Source organism: Oreochromis aureus, linkage group 12 (assembly GCF_013358895.1).
Source record: "Oreochromis aureus strain Israel breed Guangdong linkage group 12, ZZ_aureus, whole genome shotgun sequence".
NCBI classification, from domain to species: domain Eukaryota; kingdom Metazoa; phylum Chordata; class Actinopteri; order Cichliformes; family Cichlidae; genus Oreochromis; species Oreochromis aureus.
In genome coordinates, this window is record NC_052953.1 from 2,560,881 (window position 1) to 2,588,865 (window position 27,985).

Below are 27,985 nucleotides of genomic sequence, written 5' to 3' on the forward strand. Positions count from 1 at the left end.
ATTTTAGATCCACCTACAGACATGTGCCTAGACAGACGCCGCATGCAGTAAATTTGGGCCCACGTGGGTTTTGGCATCGCAACGTCTGATTGGTTGAAGTGCTGTGAACGTGGCATCGTTACTGGATTCTATTGGCTCAAACGATTAAAAAGAGGTGTCAATCATGCAAATTGACCAAAAGTAACCAAAGTTACAGCCCCTCTGAGTTTAAAGGGCCAGAGACCAATTAAACGCTCCATGCGCACAGCAGAAAATGGCCATTGCCATGTAAATGTGGTTGTGATGCCTCAAAGGCATTTATGTCATTTATCTTTAATGTTTGCTTTAAAATCATTCATTTGTATGTATGTAAGTTAAAACGAACAGTAAAAAGGGTTAAAAATGTTAAATAAGAAGATTTTATTTTGAAGGTGAACTTGCTAATAACCTCACTTCCTGGTAGGTTACCTGTATTTGTTCATTTCCTGTTTACTTCTTCTTCCTGGTTGCGCTAAGAGGGAGAGTGACATGCGGTCATGCTCTGAGGCTTATCCACAGCCATCCACTTGGGAGCATTGTTCAGGCAACGCCGTAAGTGTATATATTTCATGATGAAGGTGTTAAAAAAGCATAAATAGCGGTATTTGTTAAAAACTATATTTTATTTGTAATTCATGACAGTTGATTTGTATGTGTTAAAAAAGGCATTCATTTTGATGATCATTACTGTTGCTCAAGCTAATACGTTCACATCAGTGTGGACAGTGATTATGAGCTGATGGATAAAAATCTTTTAGGTAATTTGATCTATGACAGAAACACTGTGATAAGGCATGATAGATGTAACCAGCATGAGGATTTACATGTGTAAATAATCAACACTGAATAAAACACAAAGTGTTAAAATACTTACTATGGCTAACTGGCAAACTGGAATGAGGGATCTATGTTGATTTTACACACCAACTTGAGTTAATGCCAAACCACTATGATTTATGGAATAAACACTTAAAACGGGGTTCATTGCTGCAGCCATATTTTGGAAAGAGCTGTAAGAGGAACCACAGTCAGATTGAGAGGTAGATAAGGGTGATGGTGGACTTACCAACATCATCTGGAGGTGCAGTTGATGGACCTATATCAGCCCTGGGTGCAGAGCATGAGGCTGACCTGGATAATAATGGTAAAGCCAGGGTAGTATTGTTTGACTTAGTTGGTACAGTGGAGAGTAGCGGCAATTGGGATTCTTTCTTTGAGGAAAAAACAGAAGATGAACAGAATTTAATAACAGGGAATAGCTTGAAAGTTAAGGAAAATACTCAACTGTATAAATCTTGTGATGCACTCTGAACAGAAAACTGAGGGCAGGTGGTGTCTTTGAAGTATATGTATATGTATATGTCCAAAAGTCATTAGTACAGCAGACCAAAGTACACACCTGCATTTGAGTTATCCTCTCTGAGGTCATCATTGCTCTCAAGAAGTATGATATAGTCACTTGAACCACTTGCTTCACCACTTAGGTCACCTTCAGTCCCATTGTCTGTATCATCTGAGCTGAAAAGAGTCTTCCCGAGCCTGCCTCGTTGCGGCAAGGAGCCCTGCCTCTTCCTTAGAGACTTCATATTTTGGAGTCGTTTGTACAGTTTGGTGTAGATGGTCAGCTGTGGTAAAATAATATATATTTGTACATCCTTTTATTATCTCACTCAATTTTAGATATTGTAGTGGGTAAAGAATGATTTACGTATGGCATGTGTGTATCAGCATCACATAACATGGGGTAATAGTCGACAATCTTCTATGACATTGCTCTCATTTCGAGTTTGGAGGGGTATCTTACTTCTTTCCCCACACTGTAAAATATAACTTGTTGTTTCAACTTAAAAATATGAGGTAAAGGGCTGCCTTAAAATTTTAAGTTAAGTCAAGAAATAGAGTTTGTTCTTATAACACAACCAATTGTTATCTTAATGAAAAATCACATGTTGTCTAAACTTTCATCTTAGTTTAGTTGACTGAGATTTGTTAGTCAGTTCAACTCCTTTAATTGTCATTTTTACTTGGGAAAACCCTTTCAGCTAAATTAAAATAATCTATTGTTTAAACTCTTGTCCTAGTTCAGTTGACTTGGGTTTTTTAGTTAATTCAAATACTTTAGTAGTTCTTTTAACTTAGGAATCTATTTTAGCTTAACTAACATAATCTGTTAGCTAAGTTGATTTAAGTTTATTAATTAACTGAGCTCCTTAAGGTAGCTGAGTGAACTTGTAAATCAGTTTCATTTTAATTATCAGAGTTGATTGACTGGATGTAAAGAAAAATGTGTATTAAACATCTTAAGTTTTGTTTTGTTTTTTTAGCTTTCTAACATCCATTTCAGCAAAACTACCTGTTAGGTTTATCTTAGAGCTCAGGTTTAAATACCTACATTCCTTTAAATTAATTTTCTGTTGTTTACAGAAAAAAAAATAAAACCCCACAGATTCCATTAAAGTCTATCTGATCATTTCATACAGAAAGTTTGTTTTAAGAACATGACAAGACAATTACTCATGAGCACCCAACATTCACCATTTATTGTGCCATCTTAGTCATCTGAGAAACAGAAAAATCAGTGACGTAGCTCATCAGGCTCACAATCCATCAAAACTCAAAGGCTGCTCCTGTGAAACAATAAATTTGAACTTGGTCTTGAGCCCAGTTTGGGTGAAGATTAAATTCTGACCAATACTCTAGGAGCAGTAGTGATTCTTGTGAAGTAACAACATAAAGTCTGCATTAATGTAATGTATCAACGGGACACTTGCTATTTTAGAAAAGTTATTCTTTACATTTGCAAAATTTTTAAACTTCATTGTGCTCAGTCACACCTGTTAGCATAAAACTTGAAATATTAAAATAGTACAAAACCTTTGATAAGTGACAGTAAAGATCAGTTTATAACAAGTAAGACATCAAACTCTTGTATTTGTCTTCGTTTACAATTGCAACAAATTCCACAGAACCAATATCTCTGAAAATGAGTGCATGCTTCTGAAACATTTGATAATATGGATATTTCAGAAACATCAGTTTGAGTCTGCTCAATTGCAAAACAAAGGAAAAACTACTGACTTGCATGAGATAAGCATCTGCAAAGTCCAGCATTATATTGTTGTTCACATAAGTTTCTTAAACCATGAACAAATGAGTAATTGTCTAATCTGGAATGTAAAGTGTAGTCATTTAGTGGCATACAAAAGTGAGAATGAGAACTTGCAAGAATAAAAAAACAAACAGTAAAATAAAACTGTCCTTAACACTAAGGAACATACAATTACAGTTCTGCATGGCTTTCTGCAAGAGTCTGTTTCTTAGACCATGCACTAGTGAGATGCACTGCCTTCCACCAATGTTCATTAGGATGTTCTGAATGACTTCAAAGATGTCCTTAAGTTCCTTTGGATAGTCTATGTTGAGGGCAAAAAAGAAGGCCCATCAGCATGGAAATGGCACTTGAGACATCCTCAGATTAGACAGGATTACTGCCGCCTCAAGGACAACCAACACATCGATGATGTCTTCTTCTTTCACCATCGCAATGCCAACTTTCATCCTCTTAGAAAACGTGTCTTCAATACCTGTCGGCTATAAAAGGGTTCAAAGACAAAAAAAAAAAAAAAAATTACACAATTACAATTACACAATATCCCTTGTGCTTAAGAATTCATGTCTTTCCAAAGAAGAGCCATACTGATGCTTTGGATGATGGTGATTGGCTTTGGGTAACACTTATTAGTTGTTAAAGTTTTTCAGAATGAGATATGCACCCCATGTTACAAATCCATTTCTTGCTTTAAACAAAGACCATGTTCATAAATAACTGAGCATGTCTTCAATTGCAGAATTCAAACAAAATTTTCAATTTAAATGGTAAATGGCCTGTATTTGTATAGCGCTTTACTAGTCCCCTAAGGACTCCAAAGTGCTTTACACATTCAGTCATTCACACACATGGGTGGATGACTGAATCGTGACTCAAGAGTTGACAGTTCGTCTTATAATTGGAAGGTTGCGGTTCGAGCCCCGGCTCCGACAGTTTCAGTCGTTGTGTCCTTGGGCAAGACACTTCACCTGTTGCCTACTGGTGGTGGCCAGAGGGCCCGGTGGTGCCAATGTCCGCAGCCTCGCCTCTGTCAGTGCGCCCCAGGGCGGCGGTGGCTACAATGTAGCTTGCCATCACCAGTGTGTGAATTTAAATCTAGTTATGCTAAATATTGGCTGTGCTCTAAACCAAATCTGGCTGAGAATACATGAAATGTGCAAACTGCAGATACACTACAGGATCAGATTGTGGCTCCATAGACAATGCTTCTTTAATCAGTTTATTGATTAAAGTTTATTTTCCCCTATATTAACAGCATGAAAAAGAGTATATAGACGTGGCTGAACAGGTTGCATAATTGGCACTGAATATCAACATCCACCTTTACCCAGCTGCCCAATGACTCTCGGCCAGTAACCTTTAATTGCTTACCCAGTCTACACAGTCTCTTTTCCAGGGTCCAGGACATTTCACCAAAGTATTGCCCCCCACAGCTGTAGCAGCCACTGCAGCCCCTTAAATATCCTAATATCTCTGCCATTACAATATACAATGTGAGAAATCAAACGTAAAGCTGAAGTGAACAGTACAGCAGCGAAATGTCAAAGACCCTGGTGAAGACATGAATAAACACAAGACACTAATAATATCAATGCTAGCTTGCCAGTTAGTTTCTCTGAAACCCAGACCAAATCCAGTGTCAAAGATCTTGTAATAATACATTTGGTGAGGAAAAAGTACACATGTTATCATGTGGCATCTGTTGTTTCATAGATGCCACATGTTTCATTTAAAATCCACTGTGGTGCTGTCATTATTAAATTTACTAAAAGAAACAATGCTAACCTTCACAGTCTTGAAAGTGTGTGAGGATCTTCCTTTAGAAAATGAGGTCCTCTGTCCTCTTCCTTTGTGTAGGGCTCTGGTCAAAGAAGTCAAAAGAAAACAAAACACTTTTTTAAACAGTGTTTATGAAGCATGTAGACAGCTCCAAATTCACAGCTTTTTGATACATAATTCCATCAATATATGATTATCATTGGAGATTTTGAATCAGGCTTATCAGGACATTCAAGTAGAATATGATATCCAACCTACCACCAATATACACAGATTCTGTAAAAGTTACCACACTAAATGTCCAGTTGTGAAATATGATGACAGACTTTACTTATCAGCTTTCTTTCAATGAGTTCATCAGTTGAACTGGATAACCTAAAACTTAAACAAAGGAGAACATTTCGCAGTTGAACACTTACATCATCTCCGAAGCATCTTATGAGCCTAGTTAGCCCTTCTATGCCGCTCTTGATTTTGTACAGCTCCACGAACCTCTCCATAATGGTCAAGCACAGCAAAAAGGAACCCTTTCAGGTCAACAGATGTAAGACGGGCAAATTCTGCTTCAACCTGAGCAATAGAAGAAGAGGGTGGAGAGTACAGGCAGAATAAAAAAAAGATTCTTTGAGACCCAAATTTAAGCAAACAGTCATCTGAGGCCCATTAGAGAAAACACAAACACACAAAAGCAAACAAACAAAAGATGCACTTTACCTGCCGTTCAGCAAACAAGGAAGTTCAGAGAACAATAAGCTCTGTCTTGAAATCTTTAAAGTAGAATGATTGTGAAAATGACTTATGTGATGTAAAACTTTAGTAAACGATGCGATTAAAAGAACACTGAGTAAAAGGACAAGTAACAATTTCCTTATTCCTCAGATGTTTACCTTGATGAGCAATACTGTTTTAGTCCAACTGCCTCATTAAAGTTACACAACAGGCTTTTTACATTAAAGCCAGCAAGTCCATTACATACCCTTTTTAGATCTGAAATACTGTGCACATTCTGTGTATATGTAGTGGACAGCAATTTACCCAAAAGAGCGCAAAGTTTGCAAGTCCACCTCATTTAAATGACAAAGACAGATGTGATCATCTAGACCTGTGAAAATAAATTAATGACAAACTTGCAGTTATGGATGTTATTACAACCACAAGAACCTAAACAGTCTGCTCCATTGCTTTTGTTAATGAATCATTTGTTGGTAACAGGTCTGAATATTTAGTTTATGCCACCTGCATGTGATCATCAATAGTGCCATATTACTTCTTAAGAAGTACCCTGACACTACAATCTTTATATCATTTGTTCTACAGAGCTATTAAGTTACAATATAATCTGTGGTGTTTCCAGTATGACAAAATGCACAAATTGTAACTTACCATTTGACTCCACTGACAAAAATAAATCCCCAGCATCAAGTTTGGCTTCACAGACCTAAAATAAGTAAAATAAAAATATATGTTATAATTATATTGTTTTCGCCATTTATTCATGTTTGCTAATTTTCTGACATATAAACAATGTTAGTTTTGTTACAATACAGAGAATGCAGTTTAATTAAAAGGTAAATTATGCAAAAAAAAAAAAACTTCTGCAGTATACCATGCCAAAAATCAGTGTCTCTGATGCCAATTATTTTATCACTACAGCTCTTTTAGTATGGAAACTCACACAACCTAGTCATACTGATCACAAGAGTTCAAAATAAGTCAAAATAGTGAGCTGTTGTTAAGCATAAAGCATTTCAGGGTAACAAATAACTGCACAATAGAATTAAAGCAAAAACTAAACACACTGGAGGACTATCTGATAAAAACTAATATAATGCTGGTTTGTAGACCATATTTTGTCTCAGTCCTCAGTGCACTCTTGCAGCTTAGCATGCAGCAGTTCATAACAACTTAAGTGATTACATAGGGGTAAACAGATGACAACAAGCATCCGAGTCCTGCCAAAAGTTCTTTTTGAACCCAGCCAGTTATTGGAAATATTGCCAAAATGAACTTCCACCAAAATACAACAGCCTGTGAACTTGAAAGAAATTTACAAGTACAGAGACAATATGAAATAAGCTTTATTAATTAGCTGAGTTAGCTTGCTAATATCGCAACAGTGGTTGAGTGCACAACCTTAAAGCTAGCGGCACAATACTTGTGATTTGGTCAGTGCCACATTAAACCCATAAAAAGGCCATATGTCAGTTTATTAGGTCAAGTTTGGTTATGACATACAAGCTGGACCTTGTCCGCTAAAGCTACATTAGCTAAAGCAAACATTTCGGTAAAAGAGAAAACACACATCATGCCATAGATTCAAAACATGTTCCAACTTTTGTAGCTCTCTTTCCTTATAGTTATAACCAATGTTACTCACCTTGAAAGCATATTCCAAAGAAGACGATTAGAAAACGTCCAAGTAAAGTGAGCATGTCGTTAACCGCCAATTCCCCATGATGCACCTCGGTAGCAGTCACGTGAGGCAGTTTTGAATCCTGCTGTGCTCAACTTACCCACATTGTCAAGTTCACATAAGTTGCTGATTTAGCTGGACATGAGTTTTCAAGTTAGCTTTTTTTGGTGTAATTGGGACGTTTTTAACTTGTAATTCTATGTTATAACAACAACTTCAGTCATCTATCGTCAAACTGATATAGAATAATATGTTGAAATAACAAACATCTAGAATTACATTTTACAGTGCATGGGACTAGCACGGAGGATTGCAACCATGCTGGTGACTGTGTTCCTTACATGTCTGCAACAGAGCTCCTTCGACATCTTACAGTCCTTTTCCTTTCCACTGTGGAGCAATGCAAAGTACTGCCTGCGCACCATGTCCAACTCTGAATCTGTATACACCACATACTCTGGTGGGTGTGGCATTTTCATTTTTTTGTCAGCAGTGTAGGAAATGGGAGTGGAAGTTTGAGGCTGACATTGTGACACATCAAAGCCTAAGGGGTTACTCTCGCTTCGATGGCAAGTGTTGGCATCTTGGTCAGTACTCTTAAACTATAACAGTTTTGGGATATAAAAAAAAATACACAATTAGGCAAATTAATGCTACACAATATGGACAGTAATCATCTTCTTAGTGGTATAATGTGTATTTACCTTTTGGCTGATGAAATCCCAAATCTTCCTTCTCCGGAAGAAATTTTCATGGCCCGGAAAAAGATCCTTTAGGTCATCCCGGGTAAAGCTTCTCAAAGCTTCCTCTTCAATATTCGCAGCTGTAAAAGAGAAAAACAACTTTAAAAGTGATATTTATTTCTCTTTTCCTGGGCGTGGCTTACTAGATATTGAGGTCATTTTTGGTCAATAAATGTATTTTTGCAATAAGTAATAATAACAGGATAAAATGTCAAACTTAAAACAGTTTATGTGTTAACTAGAATAGAATACGATAGAATAATCCTCTAATGTGAATTTTATCAAATATTTGGGAATGCAATAAAACTATCTTTGGCTGTCTTCAAGAAAAAATAGCTCAAGGCTATGATAAAGTTCAGAGTAGAGTACAATCCTAGCTCCAGGTTTGAGAAACGATGCTAACAGATGCTAAGGCTGCTTAGCTAACGTACCAAAATAACTGAAAAATAAGACTTAACCTGCAACACAGACAGTATGGCATCGTCAAACTTGTCCATGCCATGACAGCAGTTCTCTGGTTCGGTTCCAAAGCCTCCACTCACAGTACCTGGAAATATCCTACAGCTTAAATAAGATCATATAGCTAAAGTTAACACATTAGCTAGATTGCTAACTAGCAGCCCTCACAAAACACGACTTTATCTTAATAACACCGTTGTACTATTTTATTTTTCAAATCAACTTAATGTTACCAACCTTAAATTATTGTTCGCTTTGTTTAGATAAATAATTTTGATCTTCGTAATGGTCCTGATGGTTAACAAAGCAGGGGAAAAGATTTATAAAAAAATATGCAAACAAAAGACAAAGACAAAAAAAGCAAAACAAAAAAAAAGTCAGTCTATATAAGTGGGTTTTTATTTATTTATTTTCCACATATGAGGAGCTGACTGTGCTCACTCAACAATAATAGGAAGTTTGTTTCCCAGCTTTTAGCTATTAGAGAGAAAGCAGCGTCCAGCTTTGCTTCCAGCCTGAACCATGGTGTAACATTACCCATCTCTCAGGTGTCTCTGGTTAGAATAAACTCACATACCAAAATTGGTATGGCCCCGATCTGGCCAACACAACGTGCTTACACATGGCCCACATACCGCAAAGAATGACGGCCCTTTGGTGGCCCAGATCTGGTTTGCCAGCAGAGGTGGCCTGCACAAGGCCAGGTGCATACACACTGCTGGCCCAGAACAGTTTCAGCTCTGGCCCCAGATGTCAGCCTGATGTGTACCTTAATTAAGCCATGTAGTAACAACATGCCGGAACATAATAGTGCAAAAGTAACACAACAAAACTCTGTTCAGAGATTAAATGGACTGATTCTTATGTATTGCTTTTCTACTCTTATGGCTTGCTTAAAGTGCTCTATACAACATGCCACAGTCACACACTTTCTCTAAACTGAGTGCTTCCTAACTACATCCATACATATTCACACTCTTGACATGCAGACTGGAGGAGCGAGGGATCGAACCACTAACCTTCCGATGCTCTACCTCCTGAGCTACAGCCACCCACTGGCAAAGATGAGTAAACTGTCACTAGGTTTTGGATAAAGTGTACACTCTCAAACCTGTCAAACCTGCATTTGAAACGTTGGCTACCACAGCAGTATAGTGTTGCAACATGGAATTTGGGTCTTCTGACTAAAATAGGGAAATAGGAACATAAACAGTGCCATCATTGCCAGACCTGGCGCACACCTGGTTGACATACACCCTGCCATGACAGGCAACAGGTCTGGCCCTGATCCGGCATCAGCAGCTGGGACTTGATACTAGATCCGGCCCAGACCTGTCTGCTATGTAGGTTAAGGAGTATAAGGAGTATTCAGTTAATTTAAGGATGTCCAGTTAGTTTCTCAAGTTTCTGAAAACAGATGTTCAAAATATCATAAAGTTCCACATTATAATTCATTAAAATTCATTTCAATATGTATTTGAAGTCGTGATGCATGTTCAGTCATAGAGGTACATTAACCCAAAAGTCTGATTCTGTTCATCTGGACGTTTTAAGTGGGAGAAACATTTCGTCACTCATCCAAGTGACTTCTTCAGTCTCAGCTGACTGCAGGTTTCCAACCTTAAAAACAGTACAAGAACCAGTCCATTTACATTTGCATAATTACTGAAACCAGCACTACTGAGAAAAAATGGGCTGTGAGGTCAGTTCATCGATCATTAATATGCAAATTCTCCTGACCATTGATCAACAAACACTGACTGTTCTGCAGCTCTTGTCCTTGTGTTCACAGGTGCTCTGAGTAAATTATTCGATTGGTTCAGTGGGAGGCGTTCCAGTGCACACTGTAAAAAAGAAAATGTTGAGAAAACTTAAAATTTCAAGGCAACATGATGCAAGAGATTTTTGAGTTTTCTCAACTTTTGCTAACTGTTGTTGACTCAACTAAGATTTACAAGTTCTGCCAACTTGGATCTTCTTGTTCACCTAATTAGGATAATCCTGGAAGTCTAACGAAGAAATTCTGGTTTCAATGCCATGTATTTCTGCCTTCACCAAACACAGATATTCTTGTTGAGTAATCATACAATTCTTACTCCAGTGAGTTGAAAATTTACCTATATAAACAAAGGAAAATGTATGTTGTTATTATACTTGAAAAAAACACTTAATAAATAGATATAGAATAAAACAAAGCACAATTCAATGTTATCTAAAAGCTTATTTATTTTGTTCAACAGTCTTTTCAGTACATTTCAGAATGTCATGGGTAGTAGGGTGAATTTCTGTTAAAAAAAAACAAAAAGAAAGAAAGAAAAGAAATAACAAACAAAAACGTGTTGCCAGTTTCTTTTGGGTGCTTTGAGCACCCCAGCAGAGACCTTAAAATTCCAGAGTCCAAAACCAAAAAAGAAAAGTGTCCAGCAACTTAATAATTCATGCACACACACCCTGACCGTCTTGTAAAAGCTCAACATTACTATTGCACATTAAATAGGGTAGTGCTACAAACGATTGCCTATGCACCCAGACATTGACATTTTACACAGGCTTACTATGATGAACTATGGAAGTTAAAAGTTCTTAGAAATGTTACCATCAATGAAGAGGAAACTAACACTATAACAAATCTTTTAAAATACTACAAGACAAATTTTCACCATATATCTCAACAATACAGATTCATCTGACTAAAATTTACATTTCGAATAATGATTTATCCACTTCACCTTCATATTGTCCGACCAGGCCAAAATAAGATGGCCTGAATTGCTTCAAAGGTAAAACTCATCTGCTTTGGATAATCAATGTTGAGGGCATACAGAAGGCCAAAGAGGTGTGCCAGGGCAGTAGAGAGATCTGGAATGTTATGTAGCACGATGTCCCCTTCCAACACAACTGCATGTTCTCGTACAGACGTATCAGCATCGTCATCTTGTAGGATGGTGAGGATGGCAACTGATGCACCGTTCAACACTGGTTCCAAAATGTCAGTGTCCTGAAGAAAAGTAAAATATGAATTATTGAAAGCTAAGAAAACTAAAGACAAAACAAATTTCTAAAGATTTTAACTTTAACCTCTATACCATGCTGGTCGTTTGACCCATGGAGGTTTTAAGAAGAAAAAGCTTATTTTCTTTTAATTAATGCCACCTTGTGAGTTTTGTACAAAAATATTTTCTGCTATGGAACAACCACTAACAATGCCCAGCTGCTGCTCAGCAGAAAAAAAGGAGTGAGAGTTATGACAACTGCAATCCCCACTATAAAATTATCTGGACTGCACTGAGAAAGTGTACATTTCCATTTTGGATAAACTCATCCTTTAAAAACATCTCATAGCAATTAGTTTTACTTGCATTACTTTTTTGTACTTACTAAGCACTTCAGGAAAACCTCTGTTGCATCTTCTCTTGAGGAAAATGGGCAGGCCTCTCAGTGCCCGTTGGACACAGTGTTGGATGTCTAAAGAGTATTCAGTGGAAAACAAGAATTTCAATTAGTGAAGTAACATGGTGTACTATACACAATGCAAAATCAGAACTCTCATAGTAATGAAAGTAAAGCACAGGTCAGACCCAGCAACACGCAAACGCACAAACCCCCCCCCCAAAAAAACAACACCACCACCATGTTAACAATTTTACTTTCGTTTTACAAATTAAATAAAATACTGCCAAATAAGAACAAAGCAATGACTCATGACATTCATTTTTACTGACATATCCACTGATGTGTTTTATTTGAAGCCAACATCTTTTCAGTTTCTGTTAAGAGAAAAGTATACTCTCTTCTGAAAATGTCAGATAAAGGAGCACTTCACTCACCTGTTCATCAAGTTTATCCAGGAGGTCTTCCATCTCCTCACCAAGAACTCCCTTCTTAGACCAGTACAGTTTCAGCAGGCCAGGCACAACTTTGTCAAGGGATGCATTGAAGGTCCCCAGGAGGTCTTTGCTTGTGATCCGATGAAATTTTCAGATATCTAAACAATACATTCACCAAAATATTGTCATTTATTCAACACAGAAAATTCCTGGGTAGCTGTCTTGGACAGTCTGCACCATGTTATATGCCTGACTGTGTCATCAACAGCAAAACCTACCTACTTCAAAAATCTCTCATGAATACGTCTTTTGCACAGGAATAGAAACACCTCCCACAAAACCCAGTATCAATATGAAAATACATATTATGTTCTAAGTTGCACCAAAATCTGTGACCAATCAGATTCTGTGACCTGCCTTAGTATTCTTTCCCTAACAATCTCAGACTATAGAAGTCCTATTTCTAGCACAAAAAAAAAAAAAAAAAATACATGCTAAGTCAAAATTATGAGATTGCCTTTCTGTTTCACAATTTTGATTTAGCATGGGGACTCTTGTACTGGCAGAAATGTTCAGGGTAAGGATTTCAATATAACACTGGCAAGGGCCTTGACTGGAGTGGTAACACAAGATAATAAAGTTGGCCAATGCATTACCCCAGCAAATACCGTACTGCTTCAATATAAGTATAAATCATGCCCAATTTGAATAATAATTAAATTATAAATAAATTAGGACAGTCTTACCTCCTCAGAGGAAAACAGCGCAGGTCATCTCTCCTGGACCTCAGATACCATAGGCTGACACTCCACGACCTCTCTCCGCCTGAGAGAAAATGTTTGCAATAATGAAACATTTCAATATAATGTAGAAAAAAAAAAACGAGAAAAAAAAAAGTTACGGATCGGACTCCCCGATCCTTACTGCGCATGTGCAAAGTCGGACCGTACAGATCGCGTCTACCCGTGGAATTGTACATAAAATCAATACTCCACCAACAAAAAGGCTCTCAAAACAATACAATACTTTCCACAGCTTTGAAGGATGGGTCAGGTGTATCCTTCGTGGCCCACCCTATGCCAGAATTCATAGCACGGCCCAGCCGATTCTAGTTTCAAACAATGGCGGCAGCCACTTAGTTTTAATATTACTCTTATTACTCTTTCTGGGTCACAAAGTAAACTTTTAAGGTATTTTCAGGCGAGAATGTAGCTGTGTAAATTTCAAATATCTGCTCAGTTTATTAAGACAACACATTTTTGCAAAAATGCTTCTACGCTGGAGACGTCTGTTACCACCAGCTTCGATAGCTAGCTGGGGATTCAAGGCTCGCTAGAGCAGCGAACTCCTGGCATATCATTTTCAACCCCCTTGCGCGGTCCTTCGCTAGCTTAAACATGATATATAAGTCCCTTAGATGACTTAAATATGTTATTGTTTGGCTTTTTTCAGTGCTTTACTCGTTCCACCCTCCTGGGTCCTCAGGAGGATGCAGCCTAGCGCTTGTAGAAAATCCTAATAACAGATGTCGTTAGCTTACCTGCTAGGGCAAATGGCCAGCAGCTCCCGCACCTGTCCAAAAAATGGTCAAATAATACACTCCAACTTCAGACCAGGTAAAATCCGTAATGGTCGAAAAATTGTAATTTTCATCCAACTTTGGCCACGTTTGTTCAAAGTTTCTTAGCAGGTTTTCAGTTCAGAACACATCGACAAACCACTATCACACAGTCTGCTCAGACTCGTTTGGTCTAGTTCAAACTTATTCAGACCACGACGTGTGCCAGTCACCCACGGGGTTTCCACGGTTCCCAACTCGACTCAAAAATCTACTCAAAAGTTGATAGTCTTTGTTATGCTCGCTAGAAAATCTTAGTTAGGACAACAATGGAAGAAATTTGTTGGGCAGACAAGCTATTTTAGGTTGTAAATGGAAAGTTTTATTTCTAAGTCAGTTTAATTTGAAAACTTTACTCAAATCAACAATTACTAGTTATCGTTTTTACAGTGCATGTGATGTGTAGGGTTTGTGTGTTTCCTGTGTGCTTATATTAACTACCATAAAGAAAAATTTAAAAGCTGCACAGATTAAAATAACAATGAGTTAGTTTGATAACCATGAGACCCTCAGGATGGAGGACATTCTCTGTTTCTTTGCTCTGTTGTGGTCACAAGACTGCGTATTTCTCTCATGGACATTAATGTAATGTAATTCTGGCCTTATTATTTTACATTTATTTTAGGGGCTTTTTAGCAATTGGATAGTGGAGAGAATACAAGAAACCCTGATACACAGAGATGTAGTAACCGACCTCACAACAGATTTGAAACCGGCCCTCTGCAAGACAAACAGGTAAAAAGTGCTAGCAAGCTAAAGTAGTCCCCCAGTTTGAAGCGTGTAATAGTTTATTTGAATTCAGTGTGGAATGATTATACAGCAAAGATCTCTATGAACTTTAAAAAGTAAGAATTGAGTACATAAGTTTGAATTTATGCAAGTGCACAGCCTCAAACATCTACAAACAAACTGACTAAGACTTGGTTAAATGTCCATTAGCATTTTACATCGTGACCAGATGCTTTTTAAAAGTTTCTGTCTTCATCTCTATTTTGTCATTGTTTCATATTATTGTTCACATTGTTGTCATATTAATGGAATTTTAATATTTTATGACAGTTCTGTTAGCTTACTCCAATTTTTATAGACTCAGCAGCTGTAAGAGCAGCCCTGTCATGGTTAGGCAGGTACCAGTTGGCACACACACAGTCTAAAATCACTCAATGACTTTCTACAACTTTTTTCTTTTCGTTTCTCTCTTTTCTTTTCTGTTTGTAATAAATGAGTCCAAGTATCAGGACCTCAGCCTCGCTCTCATTAAAGAAAATTAAGGCAGTCCAGGTTTTAATGTCATTTAAACATTCTGATAAAACTTTTAGTGAGCTGACATTTCATTTGGAAGACGTGGACTGAGATGCCTCATCCTGTCAGAGGATCCTACAGGAAGTAAAGATAAAGAGAAAATAAATTGACTTTAAATGTATGAGTTTACTCCAGGCTCACATACTCCTAACTCGTTGGCTGTGTCCGAATTCAGGGGAAGGATGCTCATAAGGACTCTACCTACCTACGTCACAAGGTAGTGTCCTTAGACGGACGGGTAGTCAGGAAGTGAGCGGCTATGGACAGCCCCCTTTTTTTCTCCATAGAAACTTTATTGAACAAACAATGAGTATCCAACATAACAGATGGGCTGTGGACAGCCTCCTAGCCTTCAACTCCGCCCTTACTTGTGTGTTTTTCCGGACGCTAGCGCCACAGCGCGAAAACTTTAAAATGGACGCAGAAATGTCGCTCTGTTGTTTGGACAATTTTATTTCTCGAGGAGCTAGAAAAACCTTATCGTCGCCGCCCGCACGTTTTGTACCTTAGGCTCATCAGAGACAATCATATCCAGGTAAAATAATTTCCTTTAATCTACACCCATTTAGGAATTACTTAGCTAATTACACGGATAATTGAAATATCGCTGGCGTTGTGTCAAAAAAGTGTTCGCCTGCCAAAACTGATTTCCAATGTTTCCGAGTGTAATATGTGTAATATCTTTATGTATGTTGGTAAATAGACTTCGGTGAACATGGTTTACTAAGGGGTTTTATATATACAACAATTACCTGTTGTTCAAGTATCTTTATAACTTTATAATGTAGGTACAATTGATATATTTGTTGCGCTGTCTGCTGTCCTCTTGGCCAGATTACTCCTAAAACATAAATTTCTAATGTCAATAAGATTTTTTTTTAACTGGATAAATAAAGGATATATAAAAGTCACTGCCAAAAACTGATTGCAGCTTCTACCTTGTTACAGGAATGTTGCTGGTGGCAGGTGACTTGATATCACTAATGAGGGACACATTTGACATGTTTCACGTATTATAGACCAACAAGTTATTCATAGCAGGTTAAATACGAGCAATCAGTTTAGGGCAAAAACCGGAAATCATTTTTTGGCAGACGATCATTTTTTGCCACAACATCGGTCATTCTCACACATGTACTGTATCATATAAAATATATAAACTAAATACCTTTGAAACGTATAGAATCTAATCTTTTGTTTGTTTGTTTTTTTACATAGCACTTTATCAAACTGTTGTCTGCTACAGAGTTACAAGTATTATACTAATAATATAGCATCCACCATCTCCTGCTTGCATATTTCTGTAAACATCTTAGTGGTGTGGCAGCCATGAGTGAGCCCTGCAAACCCTGTGGATGGAGGATGCAGTGGACAGTGGGAGGAAGCATCCTAAAGCTCTCTTTGCAGACCACCCTGTGTGATTCTCCACTCGCCCATCAGAAAAGACAAACTGCAGGTCTCAGTTGCAGCAGCTCATCCACGTCTGATCTTGCTCCGGCAGATTCAGCAACACTGCCAGAGACTTCCTGTAATCTATTACAGTTGTTAAAGAAACGGTCCAGGAACAGGTCACTCAGGTTAATCCTGTGTGAACAACTGAAAATATTGTTTTTCCATCTTTACATACTGTGTATTTGAAATATTCTTGTTTAATTGTTATTGTTATTTACTTTATTGCTATCAAATAAATATCCAAGTAATACTGTTCAAAGTTAGCGTTATGTTCATACGTGTTACAAATGCCTGTAAATCAAATTGAGTTCAGTGACAGTTACTGTTTGTTTGAATCAATTTATTAATAACATAAAACCTTTAAACTAATGCAACACATATAACAATGTAACAAATATATTCAAATAAATAAATTTCTCAATACATAACTCATTTGGGAACTAATCTTTCTAGAAGTGAAAACAGTCCGTCCTCTCCCTGCTCTCCTCTCCTCAGCCTCTCTTTGCTGCCTCATGTCCTCTCTGATGAGCTCTAGCAGCTCATCATCCCTGTCTCGTTTCCTCTTTCTCCCTGTCGTAGGTGGCTGAGCTGCTTCGTCATCGCTGTCGTTTTGGTGACCCACTGCTGCGCTCGGCCCTGGAGTGTCCTCAGAGAGAGAGGAAATTAGGACAGGAGGCTTAATGGAAGGCATCTGTCCTATCACCTCATCCATGAGGGCAAACCAGGGCCAAGTAGCAGCAGTGGGCTTCCCACTGACCCCCTCTCCTGAGCCTGGATACTTGCAATCCTAAAGGCAGAGGAAATCAAAAATGACAGCAGGCAAATAAAAACACCACAACAACTCTTAGTAATTGCACATTTATTAACTTGTGTTCTTGAGAATTATCTTCTTGATAAAACACATACGTACTTTGTATTTTTTTAAAGTTATCTCATGTCTTCTGGCCTGCAAGCGGGTGACTTTCCCCTGCAGGCCCATCTTCTCCAGAATTGTCCTGATCACACACAACAAATAAGAGAAGATAAGACATCATGGCAACTATGTTAATCCCTAAGCCCAAAGGTTTTCACAGCAGAACACCAGAGGAACACCATCTGGACATCACAGGTTCTGTACAGCAGCGGTCCGTGAGTCGTTTGGTACCGGGCCACGAGAGTTAAGGCTCCGGTGTGAAATTTATGGTTTTCAGGGGTTTTATGTTAACTCGGTTTCCCTGAGTCTTTCCCTTGTTGTAATTGTGTGTCTTATTTTGAAAGAAATATTTACACGTTACCATAGCGACCAGAGAGCATTAAGCGGCAGAGAGGAGTATGTTACTGTAAATATTGGCGCATTTTCAGGAGGACACTGCTAATAAAGTTACACAATTACACAGTACATTCACGTTTATTATTATATTTACAAAATACCACAGTTTTTGTCTTGGTCGGATCATTTTATGTGGTTGTATTTATCCGCGATACCTTAAAGGCTCCGTGTCTGACATAAACCGGTCTGTGGCTCAAAAAGGTTGGGGACCGCTGCTGTACAGCATGAGGGTTAATAGGACCGTACTCATATGAATATGATGTGTACATTGATTTATTCTTGTACATCCACGCCGTAGCGGCCCAATTCTTCACCCCAGTGAAGAGGTGATCGTTTTCTCCTCGTTTTAATAAATTAAGCCGTTTGGTCTTTGTTCCCCACAACATATCACCATTTGAAAAAATCAAAATTAGCTGTATGTAAGCGGCAATACATGAAAAATCACGGGACCCCCTTTACAAGCTGGTTTATGGTTATTTTAAAGAAAGGAAACATGTCTATGCAGATGCCCAAAGCTTAACAAAACGACCGCTATAACAATTTAACTTTTGTACAACCAGATTTTCATATACTTACATTTGAAAGTGTTTTCCTCTCCTGCTTCGACCACCATCGTTATCAGAAACAAATCTCCTCTATGACCCGCAATGAATCCTGGGATATAGTAGGACATGAAGGATACATCGGACCATCCTTAGAATTCAGGGCAAAGTAGGACGCATTTGTTGCCACATTTTGAGTGCTCTTTGAATTCGGACAGCCTTCGCCGGGTCGCCGTGGACGTCATTGCCTCCAAATATGGCATTGGCGCATCCTTCCCTGAATTCGGACACGACTAACCCTCAAATTCAGCGGGAAAAGTAGGACACATTTGTCGCCACATTTTGAGTGCTCTTTGAATTCGGACAGTCCTCGTCGCGTCGCTGTGACGTCATTGCCTCCAAATATGGCATTTTAAGCATCCTTCCCCTGAATTCGGACACAGCCACTGACTTTGACTATACATCCACTCTGACCCGTTTGTTTTTGCTTTCTCTCCTTTTGCTGTCTTCGTCAACCTCTCACTCCTAACACCCTCCACCCTCCTCGGTCTTTGTGCTGTCATCAAAAGGTAAACCTAGCAGCGAAACAGAATTCATAACCCATTAAAGGCCGATTTAATGTGACTTCATGCCAATGTTTGAACTGAATGTGGGCTGCTGCTGGTTGACAGGTAACATCTGTCTGACTCTGGAGCTCTGCTGTGCACAGCAGAAACACCCAGTGCATCAAGGGAGCCCCCCAGCAGTCTACTCCTATTGCAGCATCACTAAGGGAGGATGCAGGGTCACCTGGTCCAGCCCTAACTATATGCTTTAGCAAAAAGGAAAGTTTGAAGCCTAATCTTCAAAGTAGAGATAGTGTCTGTCTCCTGAATCCAAACTGGAAGCTGGTTCCACAGAAGAGGGGCCTGAAAACTGAAGGCTCTGTCATGGTTGGCTGTGTGGGAGGCAGGCAGAAGTGGTGGACCCAAAATGCAGGATTCTTGGAGACGGGATTTAAAGTGAAAATACAGCTTTATTGCTGGATAAAGTCTTCATAAAATAAAACTCACAAAAACAAGACTCCAAACAGAGGTGCTGGAGGACTGGACATAACAAACACACAGCAAGTTGAGGGTACGACACGACAGAGAGCACAGAAAAACTCAGGGCTTATATTCACAGGGGAGTAATCAGGGAATGGGCAACAGGAGGGAGACACAGCTGGGAGAAGTTAGACTAACGAGAAAGGGGAGAAGTAAAACTGAACACACTGACATCAGACTGTGACTATCAAAATAAAACAGGAAACAAGAAACCATCACACAAGGACGCAAACTCGACACAGAGAGGCAGACAGAACATCACACATGGAACTCAAACTATGCAAAACATGAGACACAAAACCCTAAACCAGAATCACTGAAAACATATTATTGATAATAATAATAACAATAATAATCAACAAAGCACCAGGGAAACAAAACGATGGATGAACTGAAGGCTTTTCAGGGAGTTTTTAGGACATCCTGATAAAAATGAATTATGTTGGTCAATATCAAAGAGCAATCCAAGATAATGAAACTGACTCATGATTGGTTAAAAACTGTCAGCAAAAATGTGGCAACCTGACAGGGAAAATATCGTTTTGAAACCTTTTGGGGAAATTACTGTTTCAAAACCTTTGTACCAATGCTAGGACATTGTGTCTTTCATCAACATCTCCTACATGGGCTGGGAGATGATAGCCTATAAGTCTGTATCCAGACTGTACTAGCCCATCACAGGGTGCAGACATGTAGTGCAGCCGTTACACAGCATGTATGTGCATGTGTGTGTTAGATATTAAAGATCAGTTTCACCCATTGGCTGTGAAGGTTTTGGGTGGATGAGTCCATTTTGCTCAGACTGCATTTCTTCAGCTCAGTGTATAAAGCTGTGCACCTCAGTGTTTACTTGCTTTTTATGATCTGACATAACAGGTTTACACTTTTCTTCTCAAGAGCAAACTGTAAATTATTTTAATTTCAGTTTTGTATTATGAATATTTTAAATATGCAGAATTCGACTGGAGACGTTATATTTTACAGAGCTGATACAGAAAAGCTTTTGTGGGATTTCATCTTCCATGTGTAAATATGGAAACTGCATGTGATTGTTAATTAAAGGACTGCCAGTGCACACTTGAATCACAAATTAAATGATTCGCTTTTGAAAAACACTGAAAGAAAATGAAAGTGTTCAAAAAATGAAAGTGTTATGCTGATCAAGGGTCATTCTGGCTCAAATCACCAGCTTTAAACCATAAACATTTTCAGTTCAAAGTTTGGAAACATGGCATGATTTCTGTGAAACTTTAGCTTCATATATCAATAATCAAAATCGGAGAAACGGTGTGATGGTCCAGGGTCGTTAGAGCAAGCGTTTCATTTTGGTGTCATCTTGTGTTTTGTGTTAACTCTTGTTTTGTATTAGTTGTTAGGGTTTGGTTGTGTGTTATTATTCCTACCTGTGTCTCTCCTGTGCTCTGTTCTGTGAGTTTCCTGTTTTACTTTGAAGGTTTGTGTCTCGTTGTGTGTAATTAGGTTCAGCTGTGTTAACCTCTGGTGTCTCATTTCCCACGTTACCTTGTGTGTATTAATGGTGTGTGTCTGCCTGTGCTCCTTGTCAGTTCATCTGTATTATTTGGTTATCTCTGCATCTCTCTGCTCTCCATCCCCAGCGTAACCTCCTTATGTTTTCCCTGCATGTGATTCTGTGAGTTATGGTTTCAGGTTTTGTTTGTTAGTTTTCCCCAGTTCAGGTGTGCGTTTAGTTTCACTGTAAATAAACTCACTTGCATCACCGCTGCTGTCTGCAACTTGGGTCCTCCTTCACTTCCCCACATGACTGCTGCCCCAGCCGTGATAATCGGAGGCAATGTTTGAACTTGAATGTCTCAAAAACTATTAACAATAAGAACCTGAAATTTTCACTGCCCTGTCAGCCACCACGAGATGGGATTCTGAGGCTACCACTCTCTTGGCTTTGCCTAGAAATGCTGTGCATGAAATTTATGCTTTGTGGTCCCATGTTTCTGGGACGCCCACTTCCCAGTCCTACATGTCCTGTTATCTAGAACCTGGCCTTCAGTTTGGAGGTGGCACTAAGGCTCACTCCAAATAATGCTGCACCTTGGTTTTTATAGAACACCAGTGTGACATTAGTGAAACGTGGCATGCTTAAAGCGGACACAAACTGTAGCAGGATGCATACCACAGGCTCAAAACCAGAGTCGGTAGCAGAATAAGCTGTCTGGCATTGGCAGAGAAGATTTGACATGTTTTTCATGGGCACAACCCAAATATTCTGCTGCTCAACCCACAAATGAACTTTCCTTACAAATGTGGCCTCATTTAAGGGGAAATAAACAGGCTCTCCAATGTTTTAATAGTTATTGCCCTGAACCATTGCTATAACAAAAACATTTATATATTCAGGTTATCTGTGTCAAATATTAATATTTGTTTGATGATTTGTACGTTTCAGTACATCGCTGCAGCTACTGCTCACATTAACAACATGTTTCTTTCTTTTTAGCTGTTTCTGAGCTTAAGAAACCAGTGAAGCAAACAAGACAGGAACTGTCTGAAGTTAGGCAAAAAAACAGCAAGTGGGAACAAATTGGGAAAGACTGTCAACAATATAGTTTTGCAACCTTTGGTGAAACCGTATCAAAAACTGTCCGTTGTAAATGTTAGGACATTTTGTCTTTTGTCATCATTTACTTCTACAAAGGCTCTTTTATTTTTTTAAGCTGACTTCTTTTGCTCTAAATTCTAACACAGCTTGTTTTTGGGGAACACCTACATGTCTGCACACAGTGACATCATGAGCTCTATTCGTTACATAGCATGTATGTGCATGTGATTGTTAGATAATGATCATAGACTTCACTGCAGGTTATGAAAGGTTTGAGTGGTTTTGTCCATTTCGCTCCTTCATTTTCACCCTTCAGCTGATGGTATAAATCTTTGCACCACAGTGGATTCAACAACGAGAGATCAGAAGGACATTTTTTATATTTGCACAAAACTCGTCAAACAGTTTCACAGAGCAAAAACGTGAGAGAAGAGCAGAATAACTGTTTGCGACATTGTAATAACTGTTACAATGTCGCTCTTGTAATGATCTGTTATTGCATATGATTCACATGTTTGAGCTCATTTATCTGCTCTGTTTTATACCTGCTATATTTTATGTATTGTATAATTTAACTAATGCTGCACTCTCTTGGAAGATTTTAATCTGGATAAATATTATGATTTTGCTGTATGATGATCTTAAACTGAAAATGAGGTTGTCAATTTATCGTCTGAGATGTTTTCCTGTTTGTTGTTTTAGTTATTGAAATACTTTTGTTTGGAACCAAACAGAATCAAAATGATTTCATATGTGTGTGTTACATTTTGATGAGATTTCACTGCAGGTTTTGACGGGTTTGGGTGGGTGTGTCAGACCACGCCCCTTAACTCAGCACATAAAGCTGAGCATCACAGTGGGTTTCACTGCATTCAACATCTGATCTTCCACAGCAGGAAAAATGTTCTGCCTGAGCAATTTCACTGTTGTCATCTCATGTGTGTTCCTCTTCATCATCCAGCCTGGTGAGCGATGTTTCTCCTTCATGTAAACAAGCAGAGAGTCACATCACTGATATTGTTCAGTGTCACAGAGCAGTCTGTGCAGTTTGTTTGTTTCACTCATCTGTTCTTCACTTCATCATCTGCTGATTTATGTGTCTGGATATTTTTTTGGTTTAGGTCGTGGATCTGAGATTATTCAAGGGAAAGAAGTCGTGCCACACTCGATGCCTTTCATGGCTTATGTGACAAGTCCAAACTCTTTCTGTGGAGGGACGTTAATCCATCCACAGTGGGTCCTGACAGCTGCCCACTGCAGTCGGTAGGAATCTGAAGAGTTACACTTCTTATTGTTAAAGCGCCTTCAGGCGACTTTTGTTGTGATTTGGCGCTATGTAAATAAAATTGAATTGACTTATTGTTTAAATGTATTTCTTTGTTAATTATATTTGTAGATAGAGCCTGAAAGAAAATTTGTCCGTTTAAATTGTGATAGTTCACATGTGATCTGATAGAATAATAATTTTTGTAAGTATATTAAAAATTAAATTGCTGAATTTATAGCATCAAAAGAAATACACCAGCAAACATTTTACTGATATGATTAATATAATTTTTTAAAAACTTTACAGTGTAAACATAATAAAATGTTATGTTTCTGTATCACGTTGACAGAAATCAAATGAGTATCTCCTTGAAAATGTTTTGCTTGCAGTCAGATTATGTTTCCTGTTTTTAAGGAAAAGCTCAAAAAAACTGGAAGACACGAGTACACAGCTTACTTCAATGAAACAAGAGGTTGATCACATTCCCCCCAAAAACGAAGAAAATACAATGTTTTTAATGACATTCCCAAACATGAAGACAAGGTGTATTTTTTTTAGCTTTCAGTAAATCTGAAGTATTTTGATATTTTGTTTTACACCTGCTCCAAAACTGGAACAAGAAAGTAGGAAAATATGTCAGTTTAATGTATCCAGAACCTTTTAAAGTTCAAATAATATTAATTACTATAATTATACATTTTAGGCTGTCTAAATGTATGTGAGAGGATTAATATACAATATTTATACTTGAAATAAATTTTATTGAATTCTTATTTATATATTTCCCTCTAATAGGCATCTTATTGTCAAGGCTACGGCTGTGTGGCAGGCAGGAAGTAGGACCCAAACGCAGGACTCATACACGGAGAAGAATTAAAGCAGCAGCTTTATTGCTGGGAACAAACTCCACACTAATACAAAAGTAAACCACAAACAAGAAACTAGAAACAAGAAACTGAGAAAACACAGCAGAGACGCCACATGAAGGTTAACAACACAACAACAAACAGGGAAGACTGAGGACTAAAGTACACAAGCAGGATAATGAGAGGATGGGAAACAGGTAGAAACACAGCTGTGACTAATCAGACATGAGACGAGGGGAGAGCAAAACTAGACACACTGCACACAGGACGGGGACTATCAAAATAAAACAGAAAGCATGACATTCATGTAGACGCAAATTAGACACTGAGACGTGGAAACATGAAGCACAGAGACAAAAATAACTAAATGTGGAACACAGAGAGAGAACCAAGACAAGCAAACAACACACAGAGACAAATAAGGAGAAGAAGAATAGAGAACAACATGACACCAGGAACACAGAGGAGGCACAGACACAGAACAAAGAACCTGGAGATTAGAAATTATAAATACAATACAAACAGAAAACAAAAACCTTTTAAACGTGTAAACTTTTTGTTTCTGTGTTTATGACAGTGCGAATACGGTGACTTTGGGAGCACACTCCATCAAGAAAAAGGAGAAAAAATCAAAGCAAATCCGAAAGGTTGTAAAACTCGTTCCTCATCCCAAGTTTGTCAGTGCTGCTCGGGGCAACGACCTCATGTTGCTCAAGGTAAGGAGATGATAGAAAAACAAGTGAAGCAAAAATACTACAATGTGAATGAGTTCATTTTCATATCATATAATGTACACACATTTCAATAAATTACTGTGCATATTTTGCATTTTCTTAGCAAAAATAAATGATTGCTGGTGCAAGACTTTAGTGGCACATATACTCTTACTTTAAGTATCTAAGTCTGTATATTACCTATGTACCGATAACATATAGATGTTCATTATCAATATGTGATATTACTTTTTTACTTTTTTACTTTTTTTCAGCTTAACAAACGAGTGAGGAGAACCAGGGCAGTGAAATGGCTCAGGTTTAGAAGAACTGTGAGAGACCCGGCAGCTGGCAGCAAGTGTGTGGTGGCTGGATGGGGAGTAACTGAAAACCACCAAACATCAGACGTCCTCAAGGCTGTTACCGTGACTGTGGTCAGCAGAAAGAAGTGCAACTCTCGCAGCTATTACAACCGCAACCCTGTTATCAGCACAGGCATGATATGTGCTGGTTCAAATGGTAGAAAAAGGGCTGATACCTGTCAAGTAAGTGTGAAGAATACGCTGCCAATCAAAGGTTTGGACACGCCTTCTCATTTAATGGTTTTTCTTTATTAATACTACTGTCTACATAGTAGATACAAGATATATGGAATTACATAGCAAAGACAAAAATTGGTAACTTTAAATATGTTTTATATTTTAGATTCCTCAAAGTAGCCGCTCTTTGCTTTGTTGATAGCTCTGCAAACCCTCGGCCTTCTCTCAGTGAGCTTCATGATGTCGTCACCTGAAATGGTTTCACCTCACAGGTGTGTCTGTCAGGGTTCATTGGTGGGATTTCTTATTTTCTTAATGGGACCATCATGTGTGTAGTGCAGAGGTCAGGTTGGTGCACAGCTGACAGCCCTATTTGACAACTGTTAGAATCCATATTATGGCAACAACCAATCAGCTACGTAAAGAGAAACAACAGCACATCATTACTTTAAGAACTGAAGGTCTGTCATTCCAGAAAACTGCTAAAACTCTGAATGTGTCCCCAAGTGCAGTCGCAAAAACCATCAAGCTCTACGAGGAAACTGTCTCACACGAGGACGCCCCAGGAAAGGAAGACCAAGAGTCCCCTCTGCTGCTGAGGATACATTCATCTGAGTCACCAGCCTCAGAAATCACAAGTTCACAGCAGCTCAGATCAGAGCCATGATAAATGCCACACAGAGCTCCAGTAGCAGACACATCTCTGCATGTTCAGAGGAGACTGTGTGAATCAGGCCTTTATGGTCAAATAGCTGCTAAGAAAACACGATTAAGGAAAAGCAACAAGTAGAAGAGATTTGTTTGGACCAAGAAACACAAGGAGACCATCTGTGCTTTGGTGGGGGGGCTTTGATGGTGAGACTGTTGGGCATTGGAAGTCACACTGAACCAGCATGGCTACTACAGCATCCTGCAGCGACATGCCGTCCCATCATTTATTTTTCAACAGGACAATGACTCCAAACACACCTCCAGGCTGTGTGAGGGCTCTGTGACCAAGAAGGTGATGGAGTGATGCACCAGATGGCCTTGCCTCCAGTTGCCTGACCTAAACCCTAAGACAGTTAGAAAACCATTGCAGGTGTCATGAAGCTCATCGAGAGAACGCCACACGTGTGCAAAGCAGAAATCAAAGTAAAGAGTGGCTGCTTGGAAGAGTCTAAAATATAAAATGTGTTTAGAGTTACTTCACACTTTTTTGTTTACTACATATTTCATGTGTTCATTCACAGTTTTGATGCCTTCAGCAAGAATCTACAATATAAATAGTCATGAAAATAAATAAAAACCACTAAATGAGAATATGTGTCCAACATTTTGATTGGCAGTGTTTTGTTTTGTTTAAGTAAGTAAATGCAGATTCATCTGATATACCTTTTGGCTTTTTCACACGTGTATGTGAGTCAAACAAAGCCTATCGTGTGTTTGTTCTTGCTGCAGGGGGATTCAGGAGGGCCGCTGTTGTGTAAAGGAGCGCTGGTTGGAGTCACTTCTTTTGGACGGGGTTGTGGTATCATTAGAAAACCTGGAGTCTACTCGTTTGTCTCAAGGAAACAACTCAGCTGGATCAGAAAAACAATGAAATCAAATTAAATGTCCTGAATACCGAGGTCTTAGTCCAGATGAGCTAAGCAAGATGAGAATCTTTGATACTTTTGTGTTACATCTGCTTGTGCTGTCATTTTATCATTTCTTTGTTTCTCTCATAGTTTATGAAGTTTTAGTTTCCGCTAGCTATGACAGTTTGCCTCTCATGGTTACGCTTTTCCACTGCAGGAACTTAAAGTGAGAACAATGTTGCAATATTGATAAGACAGTAACACTTTATAATATGAGTAAGTAATTTATTTATATAGCACTTTCACAGATAAAAATCACAGAGTGCTTCACAATAAAACCAGAAATAAAAGAATAATAATATGGAAGAATGTAAAAAGACCTGCGAATAACGCATAAGTACTCTGTAATTACATGTAATTTGCAGGCAACAAGTCAGGTTTTTACAAGAAACGATGAATTACAAATTACACCGTAAGACCCCCGACTAAGGTGCAAGTACTTTAAAATTACGTGTAATTTACAGGCAAAAAGGAGTAAGTATAGCCGGTCTGGCCTGACACTGTTCTCTGCGATGTGGTGTGTGAATGATGAGAGGAGGCAACTCTCGCTTTGCCAGCTGAGGCACATTTATTCTCCCAAAACTGTTCAAAATAAAAACAAATGACTGAGCTTTTGCATGCACACCTCTCCTCTGCAGGGCCTCTAGACAACTGAGGAGGACAGCACGCAACTACAGGAAGTGACTATGTAAGAAGTCAAAGGTCACGCAAAGAAAATGAAAGCTCCCAAAATAAAAATACAGAATATAT

The 27,985-nt window shown here is 38.5% G+C and overlaps 1 protein-coding gene and 1 long non-coding RNA gene across 2 annotated transcripts; one reads left to right on the top strand and one right to left on the bottom strand.

Moving 5' to 3' along the window:
* The first annotated feature begins 501 nt into the window (after window positions 1-501).
* Window positions 502-27,984, top strand: LOC116325170 (granzyme K-like). The gene is made up of 6 exons (XM_031745989.2): window positions 502-570; window positions 23,125-23,196; window positions 23,353-23,494; window positions 24,942-25,080; window positions 25,353-25,622; window positions 27,057-27,984. The coding sequence occupies exons 2-6, from the start codon at window positions 23,133-23,135 to the stop codon at window positions 27,207-27,209; spliced, it is 768 nt and encodes a 255-aa protein (XP_031601849.1). The 5' UTR covers window positions 502-570; window positions 23,125-23,132; the 3' UTR covers window positions 27,210-27,984.
* On the bottom strand, window positions 11,194-14,134 carry LOC120442942. Its single transcript, XR_005614993.1, has 5 exons — window positions 13,889-14,134; window positions 13,095-13,173; window positions 12,349-12,506; window positions 11,900-11,986; window positions 11,194-11,519 (listed from the first exon to the last, which is right to left on the bottom strand). It is a non-coding gene; the product is annotated as an uncharacterized LOC120442942 (long non-coding RNA).
* Window position 27,985: the final 1 nt, after the last annotated feature.

Excerpts from the sequence above, each read along its gene's own strand:
- LOC116325170 (XM_031745989.2), top strand. The coding sequence starts at position 23,133 with ATGTTCTGCCTGAGCAATTTCACTGTTGTCATCTCATGTGTGTTCCTC. Across the intron at positions 25,081-25,352 it reads ACGACCTCATGTTGCTCAAG|CTTAACAAACGAGTGAGGAG; the intron begins GTAAGGAGATGA and ends ACTTTTTTTCAG. Across the intron at positions 25,623-27,056 it reads AAAGGGCTGATACCTGTCAA|GGGGATTCAGGAGGGCCGCT; the intron begins GTAAGTGTGAAG and ends TTCTTGCTGCAG.